Below are 12552 nucleotides of genomic sequence, written 5' to 3'. Positions count from 1 at the left end.
AAAAGAAAAGTTTTTAATTTCTATAAATAAGACTTCCGCTGTAGTAAGTAGGTATGTATGTTAAAGTAACCCCCGTCACCTTAGCAGGAGGGGCGGGGCGTTACATAACCCCTCAAAATACATTTGTATATATAAAAAGGGTGTTTTCATATTGAAAACAAGGATGGATTGGTTAAGGGAGACTAAGTTGAAGTTTAGGTTGAGGTTTGCTTCAAATTTTGAACATTTGAACCTTTAAACTTCTAAATTTGGGTTTCCTAAAGGTTTAGGGATTCCATGTCATTGTTGGTGCAATGACAGAAGGCACGACCATGTCTTTAGGGGGAGGTACTCTTTAAAGACATGAAAACTATTTTTCATGAACGTTGGAAGGTGGTTAACCTTCTTTTAAGAACATGCTCAAGGATTGAGCGTTTGAACTTTAATGGAGAGTGGATATCCTCATTGTTCAAGTGGTTCAAGTTAGTATATGCTCATGAATGAGCATTCGATACAAATGAAGGGTATGGGACCTTCATTTGGGTTATTGGACCTTGTTAATGCTCAAGGTTGAACATTTAATTACAATGGAGAGTGGATTTCGTCAGTGTTTAAGTTGTAAATGCTCAAGGTTGGGCATTTGTCTACATTGGGGGAGAATGTAGGGTTGATAATGAAGGGTATGGGACCTTTATTATCGTGTTGATCACAACGAGTGAAGTTGTGAACAACGATGAGCAACTCTTCAGGGGGAGAGTCTCAAAGGGGAGGGTTGTCAACAAGTGAATTTGTGGATTTGTGCCAATAAGGGGAGAATGTAGGGTTTAAGTTAGGCCTTCATTATCTAAGAGGGAGTCTGCCTTCTTAGAGGGAGAATGTAGGTTGTAACTTACGCTCTCATTACCTAGTGGCATGAGAAAGAAGTTTGAGGCTATGGGACTAGCCTAACTTAAAGGTATTGTTAAACATCAAAAAGGGGGAGATTGTGAAGCCAAGCAGAAGGGAAGTCCTGGCGAGTGAAGCCAGACACGGGGAAATCCAGATGGGTCAAGGTTGACCAGACATTTGGTGAAAGTCCAAGTAGGTCAAAGGGATTGACCAGATACTTGGCAAGAAGGGAAAAGTCCAAGTAGGTCAAGGGAGTGACCGGATACTTGGCACGATGAGGAAAAGTCCAAGTGGGTCAAAGGGATTGACCGGACACTTGGTGAGGGAGTCGTAGCAGGTCAAGGGTGACCGGATACTAGGCATGATGAACCAACAGGTCATGGATTGACCGGATGTTGGTTTGGGGGCTTGGGACTTGGTTTTGGGCAAAAACTAAGTCTGGATCGATCAGCCGATCGATCGGCCGATCGATTGGGAAGGTCCCCGCGACAAGCCTCGAGTGGGCAAGTCGCAGAGTGCACAGAACGCCTTTGGATCGATCAGTGGATCGATCCAGAGACCCCCAATAGATCAGTGGATCGATTGGGGTGGAGCGTTTTTACGCGATAAAGGCTGGATCGATCAGCCGATCGATCTAGGCTATTCCAGAAGAGTACAGAGGCGCTCTGGATCGATTAGTGGATCGATCCAAAGCCTCCCCCGATCGATTGGGAGCAATCCAATCGATCGGGATCTGACCGTTGGCGCAGATAAAGGCTGCAGGCGTGCGATTCCTTCGGCAGAACTCTCAGCCATTTCTTCTGATTCTCACCAGCAATCACAGAGCTTCTCCACAGGGTTCTCACCGCCAGTTCTTGAAGGTTCTTGGAGGTCTTCCAAGTCAAGAGGCGGATCTACAGCAAGAGAAAAGCTAGTGTTAGGGTTTTCAGTTGTAAAACCTGTAAGTTATTGCTTGTATTTGTTTTCCTTTCTTTCTTCTTGTACTGTGAGCTTGTAGGGCTTCTCCGCCTTCGGTAGTTACCGAAAAGGAGTGATTTCTTAGTGGAGGGTGCGTGAGTAGGTGTGGATCCTTGGACTAGTCACCTCTTGTGAGGTGGATACCAAGTAAACCATCCTTGTTAGCATTGTGTAGTTTGTTTGTGTATTTTCCGCTGCGTATTTCTGAAGAAACAAGCTACAACGAGCACCTAGCACGCAACAAGCTATTCACCCCCCCCCCCCCCCCCCCTCTAGCTACTTTTCGGTCCCAACAATATTAGATATAAATTTTTTGCAATTATACTAGATTACCTGTCAAGTGTGTCACTTATGACGAATGTCTGACCAGCTAAATAGTAAGGAGCACCTTCTGGAACTTCCTACTCAACCAGAGAAACAAGACTAAAGCATGGAAACTAGATAGATTTATTAAAGTGAATAATATCATTATTTACCAATTACCTTCTCTCCTTTGTGTGGAGGATCATTCCTCTCTCCAAAATTCATAATCCTTTTGCTCATTGCAAATATCAGGAATAGCAGACCAGATATTATGGTGTGGAATCATGATCCTTTTGCTCATTGCAAGATACCCTTTTATTAATCCTAGGGGAATTCATCAATTGTTGATTACTACCTAAAAACAATTAATTTGTCTTTAAACTAATCCTCATAAAATATGATGGCAAAAGGTACCTGTCATCGAGAGAACCATTACACTGAATTGGAGTAAATGGTGGATGCCTTCCAGGAAGAGGAATAAGTAATATTTTGTGAGCAAACAATTGAAGATCTGTTGTTAGACCATTAGTTCTCTTGATATCTGCAATCTTTCATAAACAAAAGAGAACACTCTTAGTGCTAACCAATCTGCACTTGTCACTAGATGCTTGAAAGATCTAAAAGTGAAAAACTATGGAAAATTGACAAATATTAATCAAAGGACTACATAATGGAGAGAAAGAATAGCAACATCTAATAGTTATCACACATTGCAATAAACTATGAGAAAGGTAGCACACAGATATAATTAGAAATTCTTGACAATTCTGACATGCTTAAAAAAAATTAGTATGGGGAAGTATTAGCAAATAAAGGACTAGATCTAATTAAATGAGTCAAAGAAATCACCTTCTCACATGTCTCTCATTCTACTGTGAAATCTTGCAGCATAGTTACACAGATCCAATGGATCAGAGCCAGGTCGAAAATGTAGTAGACAATCTTAATTCATTACATGAAAGATGTGTGATGAGAACCATACCCGCTGTGGGTCTCAATCGCTTCAAGCTGGCGGAGGGCAATCCAAAGCCAGAAGGTGATCATGTGGCAAGGAACCATAGCGGGCCCTGCAAAGGAGGGGATCCCAAGGAGCAGCACCTCCGCCCAATGAGCATAGGGTGTTGCAAAGCCAATAGGCGTCGTGAATTCATGGTGGACACAGTGTATCTTCTCGTACCCCCATTTGCAGTGCAGTAGTCGGTGAATCCAGTAGTTGCCATAGTCCTCCACCACGAAGTAAACCAAGAGTTGCAAAGCCACTTCCCATAGTGAGGGAAGGGGAAGCCCAGTCCTTATCCCCACAAACTACAAATAACTCTTTTAGTAAAGATAGAACAAAAATCTTCAAGAAAGTGGATTGAAAGAAAAACAATGATGCTTTTATCTGGCTATGTAATTAAAAAGTATATCAACAGAAAATATAACAAATTGAATAATGCAAAAAAAAAGTGAGGTACTTGTTATTGAACTAATAAAGAGGTTTTTTTCTCCCTAGAAAATAGATCAAATTGCAGTGCAACCCTAAGGAATCAAGAAGAGACCTTGATGGTGGGGTAGGAGGAGAGTTGAAGCGGGTCGACGATGAGGAGGAACACCCGCATGACGTCCTTATAGCACTGGAAGAAGGAGGTCGGCGGGAGGCAGATCTTGGGCTGGATCTTGAAAGAGGAGACGGAGGCAGGGAAGCCAAGTTCGATGAGGGCGAGCTGGAGCGGCGCGAGGGAGAAAATGACGAAGAGGAAGATGATGTTGTGGTAAAATAGGAGGTAGTTGGGCATCCGTGCGGTGTAACGGAACCAAATGTCCTCGGCGAAGGTCAGACTCCGCCCCAACGCCGCCTCCGCCTCCCCCAGCGTCGCATACGACAACATCGCCGGCAGCGCAATAAGCGATCGGAACGAGAGCGACGATACCGTCGGCAATGGGGATGTGGATCCGAATCGCCGGAAAAGGCTGACGCGTCTAGTGCTCCGCCACTGGTGGCGCCGCGATGGCCATAGTGGAGGAGCAGAGAAAGGAGGAGAGAGAGGGAGGGGACAAATGTGATCGCTCTTCCCGGCTATTGCTGCTCCTACGCGGCTCCAGTGAGCGAGAGATTGTGAGAAAAGAGGGACGAAAATGCTTAGGGATAGAGAAGGTAAGGGGGGAATGCGGCGGCAAAAAAATTTCGGGGAGAGGGAAAGAAAAAAAGCGGCGGTAAAAAATGGTGAAGGGGAAAAACGGCGAAGGAAAAAAAAACACCGGTATTCAACATCACTTAATAGACAACGGTTTTCAAAAACCGTTGTCGTAACTCCAAAAAAGCGCACATAGACAACAGTTTTCAAAAACTGTTGTCGTAGCCTTTAAAAACCGTTGTCGTAGCCCCAAAAAAACATAAATAGACAACGGTTTTTAAAAATCGTTGTCGTAGGCCAAAAAAAACTACTAAAAGACAACGGTTTTTGTTAAAACCGTTGTTAAAAGGCAAAACAACAACGATTTGGCATAAAATCGTTGTCGTTTCAGTGTTGTTGAATGAGGATTTTGTTATAGTGTCCTCATCCTCAATGAGTATCACATCATTCGATTCTCTTACAAGAGATCCATATCTCTCAAGAATATTACGTGTCCTACTTGATCTATGAGGAGGTTGTATTATAATCGGTTATGGTTCTTGACAAAGCATCTCATTAGTGCTTATTACAATCCCTTGAACTTTATCAAGTTTAACCATACTCCCACTTGCTTTCTGTAAGAGAAATTCTTTCTCTAGAAAGGTAACATACCTTGAAACAAACACTTTTTGTTCCAAGGGGTGATAGAATTGGTAAATCTTAATTTCCTTAGGGTATCCAATAAATAAACACTTATCAGACTTGGGGTCCAACTTATCTGATATAGTCCTCTTCATATAAGTAGGACACCCCTATATCTTCAAATAAGATATAAGGGATTTCTTACTAGTCCATACCTCATATGGAGTAGTTGAGATTGCCTTCATTGGGACTCTGTTTAGCAAGTAAATAGCTATCATGAGTGCATAACCCTAAAAGGTCTTGGCAACATATGCACGATCCATCATTGATCTAACCATGTCTAACAATATTTGATTATGCCTTTCTGATACACTATTATGTTATGGTGTATAAGGCGGAGTCCATTGAGACAATATACAATTATCCCTTAGATAATCTAGAAACTCTTGGTTTAAATATTTACCACCTCGATCGAATCGAAGTATCTTAATATTTTTACCAAGTTGTTTCTCTACTTCACTTCTGAATTCTCTAAACTTTTCAAAGGCTTCAAACTTGTATTTCATTAGATACACATATTCATAACAAGAGTGATCATCAATGAAAATAATAAAGTAGCTATAACCTCCTGATGCATGAGTTGTCATTGGCCCACATACATCGGTATGTACGAGCCCAAGTAACTCATAAACTCGTTCACCCTTTTGAGAAAAAGGTAACTTTATCATCTTACCTTTTAAACATGAATCACATGTATCAAATGTATCTAATTCAAATGATTCAAGAACTATAATCTTTTGCAATTCGGACATGTGTTTCTTGCTTATATGGCCAAGGCGACAATATCACGAGTAAAAGGTTAATTAATTATCTATTTGAGTGCGTTTATTGCTCTTTTTGATATTGAGTACATCACTAGATATATATAACGCGCAGATGTCATTGCATAAAGTTTCAGTGCCATAAAGAATGTCATTTAAGGTTATATAACAACAATTGTTACTAAATGTTAAATGGAAACATTTTCTATTTAAGCAATAAATAGAAACAACGTTCTTTATTAATGTTGGAACAAAATAAAAATTATCTAGTTCTAAGACAAGTAGTCCACTAGGAAGCTTTAACAAGTATGTTTCGATGGCGACTGCAGCAACCTTTGGTTCATTCCCAACTCGCAGACTTGTTTCTCCCTTGACGGGTCTTCTACTATTCCTTAGCCTCTTTATGTCATTACATATATGTGTGTTACACTCAGTATCAAATATCCAAGTATCTGAGGAAATAGCATGACAATCAATAACAAAAATACCTGAAGAGGATGGGGCATTAGATGTCTTATTCTTCTTCAAGGACTCAAGATAGATCTTGTAGTTTCTTCGCGAGTGTCCTATCTTGCCACAATGATGGCATGGACCCTTTTGTGTCGGTTCTACTGTCTTGGCCCTTTTACTCTTCCCTTTAGCCTGATGTTTTGGCTTTCTCTTAGAACCTTTCTTGGAGGAGTCTACTAACATCATAATTTTCTATTCACCCTTAACAGAAGGCTCCATAGTCTTGAGCATATTTATCATCTTGGGGATAGTTGATTTCAAATTATTCATCCGATAGTTATTCAGAAATTGTGAATGACTTTTCGGCAAACTATGTAGAATTAAGTCAATACTTAACTCATGATCCATCGTAAAATTGAGTGATGATAAACGCTCTATGTAGCTGTTCATCTTTAATACATATTGTACTGCAGACGAACCCTCCTGCATCTTTGAGTGAAAGAGAAGCTTGGAGACCTCAAACCTTTCGGATCTAACTTGCTCATCAAATAGCTCATAAAGATGATAGACAATATCATAAGAATCCAAATGCTCATACTATTTTTGTAATTCAGGAGGCATAGCGGCTAGTATGATGCAACTAGCAAGTACAGAATCATCCTTATATTTCTGAAGGGCCAACAGTTGGTCCGCAGTTGCATCGACATCAAGACTGGTGGGAAAGGCTGATCAAGGACATAAGCTAGCTTCTTAGTTTTGAGAACAATTCTCAAATTTCAAAACCAGTCCAAGAAGTTTGGTCCAGTTAGTTTGTTCGAGTCCAAAATTGAATGCAGATTAACAGAAGTCATAATTAAATGATTAACCTAGAAATACAGAAACGAGAATGTATACGAGACATGATTTTATTTATGTAAACAATTTACATAAAAACTCTCTTATTTATCAAATTCAAATACCCTTATTTTGAATTCAGGAGATGGTAGGTTTTCTCCAAGTGGATTGATATCCACCATAGATAAGAATACCTTGACTTTGGCCAACAAGTCATTCTTAGCTATAGCGGTAGATAACATATTTACCGATTGCATATCACTTATATGCAACTATCACATTATGCTAGCAACTAATTGATCTTTGCATAAACATCAAGTTGTTAATATATTAACAAATATACATCACTCAACTTCACCTCTATCCACATTGATCATGGCTTTGATATAATAAATCAACGCTTTAAGTTTAAAACCAATCCATTAATCATGAGATTGCATCTCTATAGTTTAAACATGTTTAATTTCAAGTTGAGCTTGACTTTGGTCAACAACTCAAATAAGAACTTAAACTCTGGTTCTTACTATATTAATAGAAGGTGTAGGTTTTAATATTAAGTAAGAGATTTAGGTCTCATCTACATCATGCAAACTTCTATTTATATGACATTACACGCATGGAATAAATGATGACATGACACGTCGCACGTATGACATAAATGATGACATGACACATCACACGCATGACATAGCATGACACATCATACATATGGTAAAATCTAATCACATCACACGCATGGCAAAAACTAATCATGTCATAATTAATGCATCTACATGACATATAATATGATATGTTCATGGCATAAATTTACATATGTTATAATTCTATTCTTGAAATAAAAAATTTATTACAAATCTAATTTTAATAAATCAAGATTTATTTAATCAAATTAGGAAATCAATTTCTAAATTTAATTAACATATATCATCTACAATCTTTCTATCAATAAAGAATTTTTAATTATTTTGGAAACAAATTTTCAAATTAATTTCCTAACCATTTAGGAAATAAATAATTAATATTTCTTAATTTATTATAGAATAATTCAAAATCTAGATTTTTTGTGATTTTTCAAACCATTCCAAATTTGGTATTTCCTCACAATTTAGGAAAATTTTCAAAAATGAAATATTTTAAGAAATCTAAAAATTTCAGAAAATATTAATTCTATAATTTAATTTAAAATATCTCAAATCTAAATTTTTTATGATTTTTAAAATCCTTTAAAATTTGGTTTTTCCTAACAATTTAGGAAATTTTCTAAAATAGAATATTTTAATAAATCCAAAAATTCCAGAAAGATTAATTATATAATTTAATTTAGAATATCTCATATATGAATTTTTCTTTTAAAAAAAAATAGAATCTTTCCATATTTGATATTACCTAACAAATTAGGAAATTTTCCAAAAATATAATATTTTTTAAAATTTCAGAAAAGATAATTTCTAAATTAACAAAATATTTATAAATTTAATTTTCTGAAATTATTTCAGAAACTTTCCAAAAATAGAATTTTCTAACGATTTAGGAAACTTTCCAAAAATAAAAAAATCTTAATAATTCCAAAAAAAATTCTAAAATTAATTACAACACAAATTACGAACTATAAAATAATTTTATGATCATGTCGAAACACGATCAGACTTTGATACCACTGCTCGAATATGTCAATTGCGGTGTATGCAAAAACATGTTTCCTAAACATGCGCAGCAAAAAATAAAAAATAATAATTCCTAAATTATTACATCACACCACCATATATATACAAGGATACAACATGTCAAACATGATCGCATAATTAAATTTTTACAAAAAGTAAATTTACGCTAGGTGTACCTTACGGATGACCTATAATGAGAATGACATCAACCGTAGCGACGTTGTCGAACATCACCTCTATTTGTATCCACATCGAGCTCCTCAAGACAACTCCTTGAGTACAAACCTCTCCTTCGGAAGTTACTAGCCACAAGCGAAGAAGAGGGATCAAGAGGAAGAAGAGAAGCACACAAGGGAGAGCACGGCAACACGGAGAAAACATCTCCTTGTTGTTGTGTGGCTGGCGACAAAGAGAAGGGGAGAGGAAGAGAAGAAGAGAAATTGGGTTAAGGTTTTCTAAAAATCTTACAAGTCAATTAATGATCTCATGTGTATAATCTTCTCTCAACCATATCAATATATATCCCTCATTAATGAGTTGGATTAGAAAACCCAAATCCAATCCATTATCCCTTAACTAAAAATTAGCCCATTAACCCCTTAGTTTGGTTCACAACTAAACCATATTAGTTCATGACTAATTCATAATTAAACATGTTGGCGCTACTCGGAATTTCGTTCTGTTTCCCCTGTACAAAAATTTGTACAAGCATAGAACTTTTCCTAGCAACCCATGTGCTTTTCAGAAGTTAAACTTGGATTGTAAACGAAACTTAATATTATTAATCCAAGTTTAACCCATGTGTTCATCAGAAATTAAACCATATTACAGAAGTTGATTAAATATCTATTTCAAGGATTGGCTTCCAGGTCATTGGCGAGGCACTCGGCCTTCTTGGGTATGGGATCATCTGCCACTTCCTAGTCAAAGCCTTTCAAATAAATTGAATATTTAAACTCCTTACAGTAAACCCTAGGTTAAACTACAGAGACCTCAATCAAAGAACAAGATTGCTAGCCTCTTGTGTTGGTATTTCAGGATCCATACAAAGGAAAAATAAACTAGTACACAGCGGAAACAATTAACTAGTTATACCTTTCTTTGTAGCTTAAAGACCTCTTGATCTTCTATTGTATTCCTCTCCTCCTCTTGGACGTCGTGTGGGCGACGATCTACCAAGACGCAAAAACCACCCAAGTCCTTCTTTCTTCCAAGACTTTCGGCCACCAAGGGATCAAAACTAGGAACACCACCTCTTGTTCTTCTTTCTTCCTTGCAACCTGCCAGCCACAAGATGGTTGAAGCCTCTTGATGTCACCAACCTTAGGTGAGAAAGAAAGGGGAGAATAAGAATATGAGGGGGGTCGGCCACAAGGAGAATAGAAGAGAAATAGAAATTGTGTAGATGATTATTTCCTCCATCATCTATCCTCTTTTATAATCCTTGGTAATGGCTAAAAAGGAAAGATTTTAACAACAATTAAAATCTCTCTTTTAAATTTCCTATTATGGATGGCTACAAAAGGAAAGCTTTAAAATTAAAAACCCCTCTTTTAAACATTGTAGATGGCTACAAAATGGAAAAATATTTTTAAAATTAAAGCCTCTCTTTTAAATCATGATTACAAAAAAAGAAAAGTTTTAACAAAAATAAAATCTCTCTTTTAAACCATTGTAGATGGCTATAAAAGGAAAGATGTTTTTAAATTTAAAACTGTCTTTTAAAACCATGTGGATGGCTTCAAGAAAAGAAAATTTTTAAAATTTAAAATCTCTCTTTTAAAACATTGTAGATGGCTACAAAAAGATAGATTTAAAAAATTAAAAATCCACTTTTAAACCCATCTTGGTCGGCCCCTTGCTTGGGCACCAAGCAAGGGGTGGCCAGCCCCTTGGTTGGGCACCAAGCAAGGATGTGGTTGGCCATAAGGATGGCTTGGGTAGATGCGAGGCTTTATACATAGAGGCTACAACAGGGACCTAGAGGAGGAATTGGTTTTGGCCTCCTAATGAGCTTGAGCTTCATATTTCGACCCGAACACCCAACTTAAGTTCATCAATAATAACTCATACCACTAAAGAGTTATTATTGAACTACCGCACCAATCTCATATTACATTATGGGCTCCTTCTTATCATGAGTGTGTTAATCTCCTTATGTTTAAGATATTGAATGTCCATTAATTAAATGAGTTACTGACAACTCACTTAATTAACATCTAGCTCCAAGAGTAGACCACTCAACTTCATTGTCATGTCAGAACTAGGTCCACCTGCAGGGTTTATATAATAATCCTTATGAGCTCCTCAAGGGGACATCATCACCCTAATAAATAGGACACAGTTTCCTTCTATAATCAACAACACACCATATAAATAATATTATTTCCCAACTTATCTGGCCTATTAATTTAACGAATAAATCTCACCCTTTGATAAATTAAAGAAATAAATACTAAGTACATGTGCTTGTTATTATATTGGGATTAAGAGTACATACATCCATAATAACAGAGGTTTTGTTCTTTTATGCAGTTAGTATAAAAGGAACAACCTCAAATGATCCTGCTCTATACACACATAGTGCACTACTGTAATTTTATAGTTAAGATAAACTAGTGTCAAATTACACTACAACCATTCCAATGGTTTGTCCCAATCCATCATGTTTGTGAGCTTCTATTTATAATTTATAAGGAACTGATAACATGATCTTCTGTGTAGCACCACACACCATGTTATCTACAATATAAATTAAATGAGCAACTATATTTAACTAAATGCAGACATTTGACCAATGTGATTCTCATTTCAAAATAAATATTTATACAAAAAGCTAGGCTTTTAGTATACATTCTAACAAAACCAAATATAGTCCAACTCTTCCATAAGAGATGTGACCCATCCGTGCTTCCATTGCGACAAATATTTATATATTTGTCTTATATATGATCCAATCAAACATTTATCTCTTGATTTAAGAATCTTATCCTTTAACTTGTTTTATGTCGTTTAGAGACTTGTTAGTGCTTGTGACCTAATAGGTTCCCAGTTTATCTTGGTAATCCATAATTAACTACTTAATTATAGAACGATCATGAGTGACACCTAGTAGTCCATCATGATCTCCAATTAGTTAGAAAATCATAGTTGATCTTAGAATTAATTCTAAACCCTTCAACAGTTACAGTAAGTCATGCCTCGTTCTTCACTCATCTTATACCCACTTGGTTCAGGACATGGTTTATATGTCTTGTCCCCACTAGGCTGATTACATCACACCTAGCCTAAGTAATACTTCCTTGTTCTGTGAATTCAAATTACTCATACATATGTACAAGAGTCTCTCACTCTTAACATGTGATGTTTTGGCCAAAGACTTTAAGTAATAATCCTAACGAGTGATCATATGGTATACGTCTCCTTGCAAGGAGCAGTGAATCCTCTGTGGGTTATCCAAACACTTTCGGACACTTCAACTTATACCCAATAATCTTGGGTCCACACCTCAATGAGATGTTTGATTAAGATCTCAAAGTATAAGTTTTCATGACCAAGATAACTTGTATACCTCAAGTCTAAGGAAACTTGCACTTGTGCTGCAGTAAGTACTTCACAAACATATCTATATATATGTAGAGAACCATATGAAGTATTACAGTGAGTCACTCTAATGAACTAGTTACCATAACCAACATCCACGTTTAGCTCTCGACATCCCAATGTCTCCAGCCAGTGGGAAAATAACTGCTTGGCCAAATCAAGGAGTATAACCCATGCTAATCTTATAGAATTGATGATATCCGAATACATCAATTTGACGGCTAGGAGAATTTCAATATATTCATAATTGTACATGTAAAGATAATTACTAGTTGCGATATAATCACAAATTCTCTCATTCTATGAATTATATTA

The 12552-nt window shown here is 36.9% G+C and overlaps 1 protein-coding gene across 1 annotated transcript; it reads right to left on the bottom strand.

Moving 5' to 3' along the window:
* Positions 1 to 3073: 3073 nt before the first annotated feature.
* LOC122025017 (very-long-chain aldehyde decarbonylase GL1-10-like) lies at positions 3074 to 4099 on the bottom strand. Its single transcript, XM_042583774.1, has 2 exons — positions 3669 to 4099; positions 3074 to 3432 (listed from the first exon to the last, which is right to left on the bottom strand). Exons 1-2 carry the CDS (start codon positions 3996 to 3998, stop codon positions 3079 to 3081), a joined length of 684 nt encoding a protein of 227 aa, XP_042439708.1. The 5' UTR covers positions 3999 to 4099; the 3' UTR covers positions 3074 to 3078.
* Between the last annotated feature and the right edge of the window lie 8453 nt (positions 4100 to 12552).

Source organism: Zingiber officinale, chromosome 9B (genome assembly GCF_018446385.1).
Source record: "Zingiber officinale cultivar Zhangliang chromosome 9B, Zo_v1.1, whole genome shotgun sequence".
Classification (NCBI taxonomy): domain Eukaryota; kingdom Viridiplantae; phylum Streptophyta; class Magnoliopsida; order Zingiberales; family Zingiberaceae; genus Zingiber; species Zingiber officinale.
The sequence above is the reverse complement of the archived record's forward strand: the minus strand, read 5'-3'. Positions and strand labels throughout refer to the sequence as shown.